Raw genomic sequence first — 17,842 nt, 5'->3', positions numbered from 1 at the left:
CTTTACAGCAGGCACCTGGACATAAAACGAAATAATAAAACAACCTATTGACTTCTACGGCAAAGTAGTGAGCATGCTTTGTGACATGTCCAGAGGTAACTGTGCAGGAAGGGGGAGGAGGGAGGAGTAGCTGAGATTTTCCCTTTACCCATTGTTAATGGTGGATCCTTTGTCGTCGGCCTCCAGTTTTATAATAGAAGTGTTACCTCTTATTGTAAACCTACCCTTCTAATGATAATGAGATAACTGCTGACCCTTCCCACAGGGTACACAGCACAAGCTGAAAAGTTACAAAATAAATTCACAGCCTATTGTGAGAGCTCAGTGATCAGTATGAAAATTTGACAGATTACTTCAGATTTTTTTCATATCGACAGTGACATGGAAAAATAAAACAAGAAAAAATGGCATCAACATTGGATAAAAAATATGTTTAACATAAACCCTTGATTTAGTCATTTTCTGATCATAGATTCCTCCATAGATCGTCTACTAATATAGTGTATTTACTCTTTTCAGGCTGCGCCTTTCTTACATACTGTGAAAGAGAATCTGCCTTGAAAGCTCAGAGTGCTCTACATGAACAGAAGACCTTGCCCGGGGTAAGTCAGTCTACGCTCTTACTTATACAGCAGTTGTTTGACCTGATGTGTTGCTGGCAACAAAATGAGTTGATAAATATTTGATTCATTAAGGGTTGCGAATAAATATACAAATATAAAGGTGTTTATCTGGTATCTAACATGGATGAAAATGTTGGTTTTAGAAGAGATAATGTTGAGAATTAGGATACTGCAGTTTCTCACTAGGCTCATTTTTATTTAACAAGAAACTTTTGAGAAGTCTTTTGAGACCAAATCCAGCAATTGATCACTTTTACTAATTGGTTTGGCCATCTAGACATACTCCATTACTTTTCATCCAAATCCTTATTTTGATAACCTTTGGGCCTCTCAACCACCTACAGATGTGTCCTTCCTTACCTCTCCTCTTGGCTCGACATATCCCGAGATGAGTGGCGCGAGATGTCCAGCTGTGAAAAAAATAAAACTGATTTCACGATACTCTCTTGGGAGTTGTTTATGCTATATTTGCATAATTGGAGTCCTTAACTAAATTTCTAGCCAGGTAAGGGAGGACACACCTGTAGCTTGATGCAAACTGACCAATGTACTGAGGACATATCTGGAATGTCTCAAGGTGAACAAAAACCTTAATTGGTCAACAACCAAATCAGAATTTGGTTGTGTCACATTAAAAACTAAAACAGATGAAATATCATAAACAGTTCAGGTGAAGGATTCATCTGGAATAACTGGACCAGAATGTAGAAACATGAAAGATCCAATGAATGAAGGAATATCATATTCGTTGAGTCGAGAGAAGATGCCACTCTATTAATCTGTCATAAGAAACATATAATAATTTGTCTAAATAGAAGTTAGCCAGGAATTATCATGGGGTTCTACTCAAGATCAGGCTCCATCATCCTAAAAGTATGTTAAATTCTATCATTATGGTGGTTCGAGTTGATGATTGTAGCAATGACAAATGAAGAAAAAAAATAGTACTATAGACGGAATAGACTATGACTATGATTGAGTCTATAAAAAGTTCATTGTCATGTAGTTATTTATGTATTTCCATTATTACTTGTCACTATATTCGCCTTAAACAATATTGATGTGTTATCAATGCTTCAACAAAAATTACTTGTCAATTCTATTGTTTTAATTCTCCAGTATATGTTATTTTATGATGTTTTATGATGGTTGACGTATTCTGAATTTTTGCTTGGATACTGAAAAAATATTAAATGTCTATTCAGACCTGTGAAGAACTTAAAATAGATGCAGCTACTAAACTGGTGTCTATTATAATAAGGGGCTAAGGGGTATAAAAAGGGCAGCATACTGTTTCACTGTGAAGTCAGTAGTTTAAAGTGAAAATCCACCATTAGACACAATTTTATTTTTATCAAAATAGGTCCAAAATCAGTGACAATTAATATTAATTTCTTAATAAGTCTTGATATCAGTCAGAGCTTCGTTGTTGTTTTTTTTATACAAAGCTCCAAATCTACTGCATTTTAACAGAATGAAATTATAACATTTTGTCTGCTTGTAGCCACCACTAGGGGGAGCTTAGGAGCTTACTGCATGCAACTCCATTTCAACACAATAATAGAATAGCATATAGTAAGCTCCTAAGCTCCCCCTAGTAGTGGCTGCAAGCAGCCAAAATTGTATATATTAACTTTGTTTATACAGTGGATTTGGAGTTCTGTATAACAAAAATGGAGCTGCAAACCCCAAAAGACATATTCTGAAATGAATCAGTTCAGAACATTGCTCCTAGAACTTGATGGACATCCACCTTTAATGGCTATACTCACTATGTGTTTGTATGAGTTTGCTTCGGAGACTATAATAGGTATCATGTTTTGTAAAACTTCATTTGAGAATGGAGTTCTGTTATCAGTGATGTAACACGTTATTATTAGCAATTGTGGAATACTTTAAAGACATTTCAGCCAACAAGGGGAACTAAATGTGGGGCTCATGGTATATGACCACTAACAGATCAGAGTTTCCTGTAAAGTGATGATAGTGACTCTTGGAAAATGGGATGTACAGTACATAATCATATTCTATGAAAATGGTCCCTTAAATCATACAGGGGCAGAAAAAAATATTAATGTCCAATCCATCTTGTTTTCTTATTCTAAATATATCCAAGATTCTATTCTGATTAATTTGATTATGTATATATATATATAAATATATATATATATATATATATATATATATATATATAGATCCTGTGCATAGACATCCATAGGAATAGATGCAATACTGTCTGCCTAAGCCCAGCAGTGGGGGAGCTTAGTTGCTTATTACATACTTATCAATTGTATGTAATATGTATTCAGTAAGCACCTACTGTAAGCCCCCCCTAGTGGTGGCTTCAGGCAGAAAGAATTTCAGTACTAAACGCTATAAAGATATATTAAGAAAATAATTATTAGAGATTTCTAGACCTTAAAATTTACTTTAAAGTGTGGACATTGACTTGAAGTTAGACCTCATTGTGTACGACAAGTTTCTTCTTATTCTGCAAATTACATTGGGGCTGTTGTCAGCAGTGTATTTTTTTAAGAATACTTTTATATCTTTTTACAAATTTATGCCATTGTCCTTTGGTACAATATTTGTTGACTCATATACCGACTGGTGACTTACAGAACATGTATGACATATGTTCATAAATTATTTTTGTGACCTACATTTTGAAAAATGTAATGACTTTCTGAAGCTTGTGGTTTATTTAACAAATTATGACTGGTACATTACTGAATATAAGTGCGCTTTGAGCAATATGAATGTACCAAAGCTTCTTTGGAGACCAAGCTCTCCATGGGGCATTGTATTACCAAGGGAATCAATTAGATAGAGACATCATCCAGCTCATCCAAACATTCACTGCAGTCAGAGTGACCTAGTTGTCAACTCATATCTCTATACAGCTGTATATGACTTTTCATAATGCTCTGCATCCATATCAATGAGTGTATCTAGGTATTGGGGGCATTCAACACCACCCAGCGCTCACAATGTCTCCCTTCACTACTGGTAAAAAGAAATTGCTCAGCTTATTTATTATAGGTAGGTAATGGTCCCAATAGGACAGTAAAATCTGTAGTGTCCCTTACAAAACAACAGTAATTTTAAAGTGAGTTAGCACCCCCCACAATTGCAGCCTGTTACATTACTTGGTTTTGGTACTAGTGCTAAGGAATCAGGAATATAGTTACTTAGTGGTGTCATCTGGTTGTGTGGGAAATCGCATAGCCTTAAAATTCATATAGTAGCCTTAAAGGAATATTCCAGGAAAATTGATACACTATGTTATGCCTAGTACAGGATCTGCAGGGGTGGGGCATGACTTTTATCTTTGATGTATTTTCAGTCTCTGTGTAATGCTCCGCCCCCTCAGGGTCTGTTCTAGGCATAACACAGTGTATCAGTATTTCCTGGAGTGTTTCTTTAAAATGTTTACAAAGCCTTAGTCTACAATCACACGAAAATGGCCAACCTCAGATTTTAAAAAACTGCAGTTTTTCACATCCAAGGGGCACCCGTGCGGGACGCGTTATCACGCATTCCCCATAGACTAGAGTCTATGGAGGGATGCGTGAAAACGCATGAAAATAGGACATGTCGTATTTTTTCACGGACCCTTCACACACTCCGTTGAAACAACGGTCATGTGAACGGCTCCATTGAAATACATGAGTCCGTGTGATTACCGTTGTTTTAACGGCCGTCACACGGACGAGATACATGCTCACCTGAATGAGCCCTTAAAATCATACATAGTCTAAATTTTCTTGAGAATTTGATTGCGACCAATATTACACAATGGACAGCATGTATATGATTAGATATAGAAAATTACGTTTTGCTCCCCAGACAGCAATAATAACCTTGCTGCTGAGCCATTTCCATACCCTGAATAGAGATAAGTGAATTTCCCAAAATTTATTTCAGGTCTGATTCGATTGAATCGGCTGTCCAATTCTATTTGAACCCAATAGATTTGTTTTGAATTGCAAGTGCCCCGATCGTCCTGAAAACTTGTGTCTGACTTTCTGATGTCTTCTAGGACTGTATCCAACCCCATTCAAGCTTTTTAACGTCAAGACAAGATTAGTAATGTCATCCACCTATACTCATGATTGACTGTGCCAGGAGAAGGGATAACTGCAGTGCATTTTGGGAAGGCTGCCTGAAAAGAATTAGGGGGTGTCTTGACCCAAGGTCATGTGATCCTTCCTCTAATCTGTTAAATGTTGGCAGGCACTCCCTGGCGGCCACTATTTTGCTGCAATCCACGTGTTGCAAACTCCAAAAGTTTGGATTTTGCTGGGTCCAAAGCTTTTGGGAAATTCGGACCCAAGTCGATTCAAGTAGAATCGATCCACACTTCTCTAACTCGGAAGTACTATTTTATCTTTCATATTAATTAACGCTATCTCATTCATTGGTAAAGCACTTTAACTGTCGAAGAAGGAAAGGTCCGATTGAACAAGTTTTCCACCAATCAGTGCTTCCCTACAGCAACAGTGCCTGTCACTAAGAATAGATGTTGAGGAAAGCCTCTAAGTAGCTAACTATAACGTAAAGCTTGCCACTCACAGTACATGAAAGGGATGTACAAATTATTTAAAAAAAATAAAAGGTCTATTTTTTTCAGAAGCAGCCCCACTTTTATCCATGGGCTGTGTCTGGTACTGCAGCTCAGTCCCGTTTAAATGAATGGTGCTGAGCTGCAATACCAAACACAGTGCATGGACAAGATTCACTTTTTTTTGGAAATAAAGCAACCATTTTTTCTTAGCTCACATAATCCCTTTAAAGAGGCTCTGTCGCCCGATTATAAGTGCCCTATCTCTTACATAATCTGATCTGCGCTGTAATGTAGATAACAGCAGTGGTTTTTATTTTGAAAAACGATCATTTTTGAGCAAGTTATGAGCTAGTTTAGATTTATGCTAATTAGTTTCTTAATATACAACTGGGCGTGTTTTTACTTTTTACCAACTGGGTGTTGTACAGAGGAGTGTATGACACTGACCAATCAGTGACCAATCAGTGTCCTACACTTCTCATTGTTCCAGCCCAGCATGATCCACAGCACAGTGTGATTGTGCAGTGAAAGAAGTAAACACGCCCAGTTGCTAAAAACACAAAACACGCCCAGTTGGAAATAAGAGAAAACACGCCCAGTTGTTCATTAGAAAGGCTCATTTGAATAAATATAAAATTGCTCATAACTAAGCCAAAAATTATCGTTTTTAAAAAAAAAAACAAAACGTTACTGTTATCTACATTGCAGCGCCAATCACATGCAATAGGAGATAGGGATTTGATAATCTGGTGACAGAGCCTCTTTAAAGCATAATTAAACTTTCATAAAACTTTCACAAGTCATATGACATGTCAAACGTTTTTTATCAGTTGGGGTCCAAGCGCTGAAAACCCCACCGATCGCTAAAACAAAGCGGCAGAAGCGCTCTAGTAAGTCTTGTACCAACTAGTTTACGAGCAGTGTACAGAGACATAGACTTTCTATAGAGCCTGTACATCACTTGCTCGGCTTTCCAAGGAGAGTCGAGAAAAGCCAATCAGAAACTAAGTGGCACAGCGCTCACCTGAGCGCTTCAGTCGCTTCCTTTTAGCGATCGCTAGGGGTCTCAGCACTCTGACCCCCACTGATCAAAACTTCTGACATGTCAAAAGTTTTATGAAAGTTTAGTTACGCTATAAAGTTGGACAATTATCTAATATATATAGAGAAGTTCCCGGTAGTCTAGAGAAGTCTGGAGGAGAAAGAGATGTCTTCCACTCTACTCATTAAAATAAGAATGACTGTTTATAGGCAAGCTGTCAGCTGAACAAGTGTTTGGCCAACAGCTATCTAATCCATATGTCTGAGCCAAAGTCTTAAACTTATGACTTACAGATGTAGCAAATCTAAATCTGTCTCTTTTAATTACTTAGCAATCATAACATAGGACTCTTTAATAAGTACTATAATATAATAGTACTATGTAACACCACAGATAACATATTGCCAAATGAGAAGCTCAGCTCTGCTACAGTATTACAAATTGCCTAGTTGGAAGCCCACTGCCCTACTTGCCCACTCATTCACCCAGCCGTAATTCAGCATAATGATAAAATATAGCCAAGCAATAAATCACACGATTGTCAAACGTAAAAAAAAAAAATCCCGTAAAACTTCCTGGTAAATTTCAGAGCGCAGAGTTTCCTAGATGAATAGTATTTAATTGCGTTCACCTGTTGGAATTCTGGAGATCCTTTGAGAAAAAAAATAAAACATTAGTAATAATAATAAATTCTATTTCAAAGCAGCGTGGCAGACCCAGTTTCATTTCTCGGGAATCACATGTAGTCTAGAAGGTGGAACATCAAGGGAAAGGTTTGATGTAGAAGCGATCACAATTATTCACACAAGGTGGTTTTGAAGAGCGCACAACGTAAGAGCTGATGGTTATAAATAAAACCATTACAGGAAAATAGGCTTACCTCACCTGCCTCTACTGCTTGGAAACTATACACAACAACAAAAAAGCTATTCCTTTGTCAGCAGCGTGCTCCGGCTCGCTCACCCTCCTGCAGCTTATACACTTTTCTGATAGGATTAGCTAAAGCACATGGTTAAATCTTTAAAGCCCGGTTTCATTATGAGCCAATTTTAGATGGAATGGACAAAACACTTGAGCTGGCGTATAGCTGGTATAGGTCTAGATTTTTGAATGCCCCACACATCAAGGTCGAGACTGCTCTCTCTAATCTCTAGAAATGATAGGGTCAAATCTTGGTTTATTGCTATGATTACATGAAAATCGCGACATAACCACACGACTGCAGTAATTTTGGCCATAAACCGAACTGTGTGAATAGACCCATAGAGTTAGAAATTTCATACCATGCAAATTAGTACATTGCGCTCATTAGAGTGTTATTTTTAACTCCTTTCATTGCAGAGTATACAGCTTAAAGGGAACACTGCTTGGGACGTGTTTAAGGCTCAGTAAGTTCCTTAAACTTCTGATATGTCATAGTGACGAAATATCTGAGCACTGAAACATTGCTAAAACAATGGGGCACCTCTATGGAGCATGATCTATCTTCAGGTCATGTTGGCCTTTTCTACCTCCAGTTGGCGGAAGATAGACGATAATTGTTTTTTTAGGTCATTTTTAGCTATTCATAACTTTTAAATCAAAAGTGATGACAGATGCTGAAGGGGCACCGCACTGAGCAGAGAGGTGAAGCCCCTTTGATCAATGGGGGGTCTCAGCACCAAGACAGTCATGGACATACACTTTAAATATGTCTCTATGACATGTCAGACATTTAATGAGATTACATTGTCCCATTAACGTGCGTGCGTGCTGATCCTTCATGTACTTTTATGTTGTGATGCATCTTCATCTTGTGTATGTTATAATATAAGGAGAGGTGACTAGGTAATTGACTGTGATCGTATAACAATGTCCCCCTAAGTCTGCTTCATCTGTCGAGTTGCTTCAAGTTGACTGATTTTATGCAAATTTGCTGCAGGTAAATGGTTTCTGGACCTTATGTTATTATCAGTGGGATACGTCAGCTGTCTGGTCGCACTGATCACATTAGCTTCACTTGACAAAGTTAAATGGCTAAACCTTAATATGGAACATATTTCTTCCTATTATTCATTATTAAATTGAATGCAAGTAAATACTCTAACTAAGGGACCATCATTGTCAGCCAGTAGAATTAGCATACTTGCTTTGTGGCTGTTGTGAAATCATTTATTTCAGCCAGGCAGGGGAGGGCTGAATGCTCAGGAGGTGGAGCAGATAAGTCTTTACTGTACAAATTGACAAAGGCCCATAAGGTTAATAGCTGAAGATATGAAAAATATTTTTAAAAAAATTTGGAACAGGTTTATACACATCTGATTCTAGCAAAAATTAGACAAATGGAAACACATCCATTATACAGCAGAGGTCAATACATCTATACGGATGTAGCAAAACTGGATTTGAGTTTGTCATTTGGCATTGCCTTGTCTGTGACTTTACATTAAATACTGAGGTAGACCTTATACTTTCCTGATTGGGTTATCTAGGCAGAAAATAAACTGTTAAATGACAAATGAAACTCTGCTACATCTGGATATTAAATGTACCTTATTGTTACTATATTGCAGGCTATGTGAACTCCATAAGTGTAGATAGATAGATAGATAGATAGATAGATAGATAGATAGATAGATAGATAGATAGATAGATAGATAGATAGATAGATAGATAGATAGATAGATAGATAGATATGAGATAGATAGATAGATAGATAGATAGATAGATAGATAGATAGATAGATAGATAGATAGATAGATAGATAGATAGATAGATAGATAGATAGATAGATAGATAGATATGAGATAGATAGATATGAGATAGATAGATAGATAGATAGATAGATAGATAGATAGATAGATAGATAGATAGATAGATAGATAGATAGATAGATAGATAGATAGATAGATAGATAGATAGATAGATAGATAGATAGATATGAGATAGATAGATATGAGATAGATAGATAGACAGATAGATAGATAGATAGATAGATAGATAGATAGATAGATAGATAGATAGATAGATAGATAGATAGATAGATAGATAGATAGATAGATAGATAGATAGATAGATAGATAGATAGGTAGAGATACCACTGCTTGCCCTGTACCAGATACTTTGCTTATCGAGTGCTTGAAACATATTCAGTGCTTCCTTACTCTAAACCTATAAAAAAAAGCTTTAGTGAAGACTGGATGAAATTAAGAATCTCTGAGAGCCAGAGGCGATTCCTATACCTCACAGTGTCGATGTATATAGACCCATTTGGCATAGAAGAAGTAAAATGCTTTATTGAAAGCACCTGAAGCAAAGTTATTACATTTTTAATTTTCTCTTAAATCAAAAAGTATTTACTTTTTTTTTCAATTCATTGCGCCTGCAGGCGATTTTATTCTTGAGATACTTGTACTGTTTGGCACAACAGCTGTCAGAATTGCAATGGATGTTGTCTTCTCTGTGTTTATCATATGCTCTCACCATTGGGGTCCAAGTCTCTGTCATGACAACGTTGCTGTTTTATTGGTCAGGTTTTAGTAGAGATCGAAATACTAATATATCATAATGGCCATTGATTTCCATACCTTTCCTATGCCTACTATATGTCTCTCCTATATATTTGGCCATACTATCAATGTTACAATGGTGTTCAGAAATAATTATCATAAGACAGATTTTTAATCTTACGTAGGGTTCATTCACTGTGCAGCAAATGGAGTTTTATGCTGTCTCCGTACCATATGCTCGTCTAGAAGCATTATAAGAATATCTCCATAATACGACATGTATAGGTACGAGGCCCCGTTTTTTTTTTGTCACAGATTCTGTATGAATCCTTTGTGTTCCTTTAAATAAAATAGGGGCACCCAGAGATAAAGTACGGACTCATATCAGGCTATGGGCGTAGTATTACAGGCAAGATCATGAGCTCTTAGGTTAACAAATGTTTCTTTGATTAATTTCTATACCTCTAGATGCTTTAATAACCCAATGACTTTCATTTCATATGACTTCATTAAAATATATCATCAATATACCATAACAAATTTTGGCAAATACAGACTCAAAAGCAATCATCTTTATGACTTGTTATGACATCAAATATATACTACATTTCACAAAATAAACTGATTTTAATGCTTTTTAAATATACATCTCAAAGAAATAAAAACAAGTGCTTGTTTCCTTGCCCAACATATGGGTCAGGTTTTGTACAATTTGTTTAATATATCTTTTAGATAAAACATGCATATTGTGCACGTAAAGTTTAAAACTTTCCTAATAGTAAGCATAGTAGAAATTGATGGCATCATCACAGAATAAGTTGTAAATGCGTAATAGCACAGCCACCTCTCTATTGCAGTCTATGGAGAGCAATGCATCTGTGAATCAACAAACAGGGGTCACAGGACTCCTAGCCTCCCAAAAGGTGAGGGTCCCAGAGGTGGGACCAGCACCTTATCACACATCTTTGACATATCCTGTTTAGCATAGAAAATGTTGAAAACAAAAAAAATTAAAGAAAATATCCCATAACATTATTATTTAAGGCTGTTTATCATGTATACTGTACATTTTTATGTTTTACAGAATAAATCTGTTTTAAAGGTAGAAGACAATTAGAATCCTGTTTTATGATGCCGTGAAGCAGAGCAACAACAAAAGGAACTCATAATGAAGTAGTTTCAGTATCTCAGAAAGGATTACTGGGTCATGTCTTAAGATCAGGAGTCACATAATCATCATTCCCCGATTCCTCCTGACACCACTGCTATAATGAGGCCCGATTATAATATTTTGATAAAATTTTGATAGAACAGACCCAACCCTTTAAGGGCTCATGCACATGGCTGCATTACAGCTCCTTACAAGCTCCAAGTTGTTCGAAGACATAATATAGCATTCATACAAGTGTATAGGACCTCAACTTTAACAAAAATAGGTCTATACCGTAGGACCTTCAACTTAAAAATATGCACCGTTGGATGCCGTATTATGGAGATATTCTCCCCTAAATTATTCCTTCTATGAAAGACCACGTCCATAATACAACACTGTAGTATGGAGATATAGGGCTTATTATCTATGTTTATCATTGACTGTCCTATAAGGACTGCGGGTGCCACATTGCACTATCCAGGTTTATGTAAGAAACATAAATATCTGTATTTGTTACTTGAAGATATAGGCTTTCTTCAATCATTTACCATTGTGTCTTAAAGGAAATGCCTATGTCAATTTTAAACCTCACAATGATAAATTATCATGTAGTGTCTACTGTAATATGAAAGCAAAGAGGAGAATCACATTTGGTCTTACTTAATGAATATCATCCTGCTCCCTAAACATAAATCATGGAGGGTTTATTCTGAGCTATGTCAGTGATTATGGCTTCTCCCTTTCTGTCTGCCTCTTGAAAATGTAGAAGAAGCTGCAGACAGCCAACGTGACATCACCAGAGCTCTCAGCCAGGAGTTCATTTCTATCACTTGCATTGAATTACAATGTTCCCCATGGGATGTGCTGGGGTTAAGGTTGTAGGAAATCAGAAAGACAAACTGATACATTTTCTATTCATATAAATTTTTTGGGCGACATGATGGCTCAGTGGTTAACGCTATAGAGCTGGGGCCATGGGTCTGATACTTCTCCAGGACAAGATTTACATCAAGATTGTATGTTCTTCTCATGATCACTCGTCTTTCTTATTCTATCTTTTGATAAAGGAGCCGACTTCCCTGTTTTTATAATCCATTTCATTGTGAAGCATTTGTTTGCAAAAACATGTTTACCACCTTAACTTGTAACTCCAGCAATGAGTATAAATTTGTTTTTCTAACAAGGTTCTCCTTCTTAGTCATAGAGGTACATGCCTGCAGCCACCACTAGGGGGAGCACAGTACATACAGATTTATACCGCTCCCATTGAGCTCGATAATTAAGCTGTCTGCAGTAAGCTCCCTCTATTGGTGTCTGCAGGTAGCCAAAATTGTATTATTTATGTTAATGCCCATGTGAAGAGAAGTATAAAGATATATTATGAAATTAATTCAGCATAGAATTTTTTGACCTAAATTAAACCTACATTTTCCTTTGCCTTTTAACCACTTTGGTGGTACAGATGCAAAGATATTTGGTAATGGATCTTACCAAAGGTTACCAAAGGAAACCTTGATATATTAATTGACTTGTTCATTGATAAAGGAGAAAGTAATTTAAAGGACAAAACAATAAATATGGAGGTCGAAAAGGTCAATGAGAACTAATAGGGATGGAAAATCCTTTGTCCAGGAATGTTCAAGGGTTCAATGAGGTCCAAGAATTTCCCTTTAATTTAGCAGGTCATAATCCATTAGCAACTAATGGTAGTACACATACATCAAAGTTCAGTGGACAGATTCCAGATTGTACACCATGAAGATGTTAATTAGCAGACAGGAACTGAAAAAGACAGCTGAAAGAGAGCCAATCCACCACATTAGGGAATATGGGCGAGACGTTAGAAAGGAAATTTGCCAGAACGTAGCAAAAGGCTGAATAAGAGACTTTTTGTTTTTAGAGAAGCAGAAACAATAAGCAACACACCAGTATCAAAGTAAAAAGATGTTGTATTGTAGGTGACCAGGAGGAGAGAGTTTTATGAGTTTGGGTCAGTTTGTCCCTTTATTTCTCATTGTGTAGGTGCTTTTCTAAGTTTGGATAATTTTCGAAAACTACCCAGATGTGGCAGAATAGGAAAATAACAAAATGTGAAGCATACTCACCTTAATCATCCAGTAACATTCCCCGCGGGTCCAGTGAAGTGACGTGATATCAGTAGAAAAGGTAGGTCACATGTCCACATCAGCCACTCATTGCATGCTGTAGTGACGTTGAATCCACTATAGCAAGCTATGATTGACCACATCATATAACATCACTCTAAACATCACTCCACTGGAAGAATGTATTTTTCCATTGTAGGCAGGTTTAGGGGTTAACCGATGTCTTGAAAATTTTGTTATTAACACTTTCTAGTATTTGTGACAATTAAAGGAACAATGCAGCTACACGTACTGATACACGTGTTTTGCCTAGTGTAGGGATTAAGGAGTGGTGCTTGACAAAAATATTCTCTCTTTGGTCTTCTTTAAAGTCTTGTGTCATGCCTTGCCCCCTCGGGCCCCAAATTAGATAAAATACTGAATATAAGTTATGCCTGGAGTGTTCTTGCAAACATATTTCCTTAACCTAAAATTGATCATAAAACAAAGAAATTTTCCTAAAACCCCTCTACTATATTATCTTAACATATGCTTCCAATAAAGGAAAAATTGATTCTAGATTTTTCAGATAGACATTTTGTCAGTGTGGACGAGCAATTAGTGCAATTATAGAATTAGTATTACAATTATTGAGATAGCATTAGTTAACATTTACAATTCTTGCTCTTTTTTGGGCTCCTAGCCTGGGATTAGTGAGGTCATCATGTGCAATACAGTGACATCACTTAATCTGAAATGCTTAGCCAATCAATGGGCTACATTTGAAATATGGAATCTGCTCTACTAATTTAGGTTTTCTCTTCCTGGGCCCTGACATCTGCCTGAGGATCAAAGTGGTTAAATAATGGAAATGTTCATTTTGAAGGTTAGACCATTGTTAATTCACTAATCTACTGATAAAAATTAATTATGAAATTCTTCTTTCTTAGATGATAGCACTCCTGTACATTTTGCTTTGCAATAAACTTCCAATCTCAAAAATGCTAATTTCACCTAAAAATAATAATAGTCCCCTTCTTGGTGTGCAAGGGAGAAGTCTAAACTTTCCTTATTTTGCATTTTTTTATCCAAAGATTTTACCATGTCATTGGAAGATATACTGGTGGGAATGTAGGACACATGGATAAATGGTTAGAGTAAACTTCTTACTTTTTCAAAAAGTCTGGTGACAGATGAACTCTGGGCCCTGTTTCGTGTAACACTGATGGTGAGAATTTGAAGCTGTCTCTCCAAACTCATAATAATGTCACTGTGGCTTATTTAAGGAAACCAGTGCTTGTCTACTGATAAATTATAACAGTAGGATACTGTTTTATGGCTCCTGTGTGAGTATAAGAGTTTAATTTATGACACTCCTATCTCTGCCTAGTAACACGCTCCAGCATTATCAGACGTAGTTCATCACCATAAAACAGCAAAAGATGGAAGAGAATGAGAGAGCGAGGGGGGAAAAGATTCTCTAGGTCAGAGGTCTACGTCCTCCTTTACATGAGTTTACAAAAGGACAATATAAAACCTTCTTCTCTTGTCACTTTCTAGAACAAAGCCAGAACACAAGATGGGTGTATTATTAACTCATGTACTACTGTATGGTCAGACCCGAATTTTTTTTTCTTTCTGTATTTTCTGTATTTACTACAGATATTCGCTTTCTTGGTACTATTGAAGTTCATTATACATTTTGTAAAGATATTTTTTCTAACTTATTTTAATCTAACGTTTAAAATAAATGAATAAAAACCGCATACATTATAAAAACATTCCCAATATGGGGAAATCCTATTTCGTCTAAATATTCATGAAAAACAAATTAATTATTCATCTTTAAATAAAACATAGGCTAAGGGAGTTGATAAAAGGGTAATCCACAGCCATAGCAACACACCCCTTTGCCATTACACGCCCCATTGACAGTTCAGGGGGTTATTTAAATATCGGGGGCGAATATAATGGCACCGATATCTAAATAATGGAGGAGGGTAGAATTTTTTTTTAAAGTGCCTCAGGGTTTGTGTAGCCCTGCCCATTACATGCTGCACCCAGAAGCACATGTATGGGCAGGTGAAGGGTTCTCTTTACATTTCCAACTATTAAAGAGTTTTCTGAGACTTTAATATTGATGACCTATCCTTAGGATAGGTCATCTATTGATGACCTATCCTTAGGATAGGTCATCAACTTCAGATCTGTGGGGGTCTAACTCTTGGAACCCCCACTTATTAGCTTATTGAACAGGCTGCAGTGCTCCGGTGAGTGCTGCAACTTCTTCATTGCTTACCAGCACAGCTTCGTACATTCGGTAGTGGCTGTGCCTGGTACTGCAGATTTTTTTCATTTTAGTCCTATTTAAGTGAATGAGACTAAGTTGCAGTACCGGCACTACCGGCACTACCGGCAAGGCACTACCGAATGTACGAAACTGTGCCTGGTATGCAAAAATTTACCTTTACATTTCCAACTATTAAAGAGTTTTCTGAGACTTTAATATTGATGACCTATCCTTAGGATAGGTCATCTATTGATGACCTATCCTTACGATAGGTCATCAACTTCAGATCTGTGGGGGTCTAACTCTTGGAACCCCCATTTATTAGCTTATTGAACAGGCTGCAGTGCTCCGGTGAGTGCTGCGACTTCTTCATTGCTTACCAGCACAGCTTCGTACATTCGGTAGTGGCTGTGCCTGGTACTGCAGATTTTTTCATTTTAGTCCTATTTAAGTGAATGAGACTAAGTTGCAGTATCAGGCAAGGCACTACCGAATGTACGAAACTGTGCCTGGTAAGCAAAAATAGGCCCCTTTGATCAGTTGATCAATGAGGGTGCCGGGATTCATAACCCCCACAATCTCATATTATTGACCTAACCTAAGAATAGGTCATTAATATCAATGTCAAATTCCCAGACTTCCCTTAAAGAAGACAAGCAAGAAGACAATTTAGATATGTACTCAGAAATAAATACACATGCTATAGTCTTGTTATATAGATATCTAACATAAGGAGTAATGGAGATAATAGTAATCAGGGTTAATTACACATAAGCAAATACCACATTTTTACCCAATGAGTATTCGATTTCCCCTGTGCCACTAAGAGTCTTTTTTTTTTAATCTGGTATACCGGTTTGTGAAATCACTACCATGAACAGTGATATTGATTGCTTCTAAGAAACCATCGCGGCTGTTCAAATAAATTACCTTTGATATGTGACCTACTGTATGATATAATTACCACAACATCAAAGATTTTCTATAAATTATTAAGCAAGTAATATGCTTCATCATTTATCCATTGTATAGTATGGAAATCAGGAGCATTGGCCAGATGTTGGTTTACTGTTTACTGCACACCTGAATCTATGGGCACCGGCCCTCGCCCACCCAGAAAAAAGATCAATAACACACTGTGATCACTATGCAGGTCTGATGTCTAAAATACCAAATTCAGCAATCATACACAAAATAGCCTCTATCACAAAGTATCCTCCTCCAGCAGGAGAGACGGCTATAAACACATGCAATTTAGCTTGTACTTAACGGCAGGTAATCATCCCGTTGTAATAACGTGCATGACAGCTGCTGAAAAAAGCACATCGACAAGGATTTATTTTGTGCGATAAGACACCTTTTTTTCCTAAGAGATCTTTAGAAGTTTGGAGGAAAATGTTTCAATATATATTAATGGATAAACTGTAAGCCTGGTCCTACTTTAAAGTTTAGACATAGTAACGCAGAATAAAGTTGATGGCAGACTATACAGATGCTATAAGGCCCTTGGAGAGAGAGGACCAGCCATGGTTGTCCCCATCTCCCCTACTAAAATCTATGCAGGACTCCTCTCCCCAGATGAAACACAAGGGGGTGAGTAATTGGCCCAAGTGTCATAGAAAGGGTACAGAGGGGGAAACAAACAGCTTGCCCTTCTGTCTTCGGTGGCACCATAATGGGCAGACCATTTTAATGTCTGCTATGGGGTATCTTCTATTCTATGTATGCCAATGCTCCTGTGAATAGATATTTTAAAAAATGAGATACTAGAGGATAGTGTCATGTTATGATTTAATAATATAGAAAATATATAACTTTTTTTAATTTAAGGTGTGTGTATTTTTGCATCACATTTTTTTTATAACCCCAATGCATAAAAAAAGAATACATTTGTAAATAATCTTGATTAATGTTCCTACAGCTTTCTATTCAGCTCCTACCAATTTGTGCCTACAGCTCTTATGCAGACATATGTGTCTCCTTGGTTACGGATTACAAACAAACCTCATGTACAGTCATGAGTCACTCTCTTCCATAAACTCCTCTAGTGGAGTAACACATGACTGCAGGATCAGAGTGCATACAGTTTGTTTGTTTGTTTGTTGTAATCTGTAACCATTGAGACACATAGGCATGCATAGGAGTTGTATACTCAAAACAATAGGAGCATTTTAACTAAGATTATTTGCAAATTCTTTCACATTATTTTTAGTGTTTAAAAGTTTTTTTCAACTTTATTATGATAAAAATAAACCTGTTTAACAACCCCATGAAGTGATTAAAAGAAAATCAGATGCAATAGGAACAATGGTAAATAATAGACAATCACAAAAAAACAGAGTTAGCCATAGATGATCCGAAAAGGTTTGAAGACACACAGCCATTGTCTGCTTTGGTAATTTTTCTGACCATCAGCACGTGCCCAGGCTGGCGCCATTCAACTTTCACATGGATGCTGTGAACCTATGCAGGCTGTCTCGTTGTCATAGCTACATATGTGTCCACTCTTATCTTTGCTTGAATTCAATACTATATCGTGACATGCTAGCAAAACCCTTGACAAGCTGCAATCACATCACAAACACTGGATGGCCA

At 36.8% G+C, this 17,842-nt stretch overlaps 1 protein-coding gene across 20 annotated transcripts in view; it reads left to right on the top strand.

Annotated features, from left to right (window-relative positions):
- The window catches only part of CELF4 (CUGBP Elav-like family member 4), a 1,056,008-nt gene that overhangs the window by 191,313 nt on the left and 846,853 nt on the right, over positions 1-17,842 (top strand). For all 20 annotated transcript variants that reach the window (XR_012850895.1, XM_075840567.1, XM_075840583.1 and 17 more), the window contains exon 2: positions 520-602. Coding sequence is in view for 19 of the 20 variants with exons in the window: in XM_075840567.1 (XP_075696682.1) it covers positions 520-602 (83 nt within the window). In the remaining variant the exon portion in view is untranslated. The remainder of the gene's footprint in view (positions 1-519; positions 603-17,842) is intronic.

Source organism: Rhinoderma darwinii, chromosome 1, assembly GCF_050947455.1.
Source record: "Rhinoderma darwinii isolate aRhiDar2 chromosome 1, aRhiDar2.hap1, whole genome shotgun sequence".
NCBI classification, from domain to species: Eukaryota; Metazoa; Chordata; class Amphibia; order Anura; family Rhinodermatidae; genus Rhinoderma; species Rhinoderma darwinii.
Note: the sequence above shows the minus strand (reverse complement) of the source record. Positions and strands in the feature narration are given on the sequence as shown.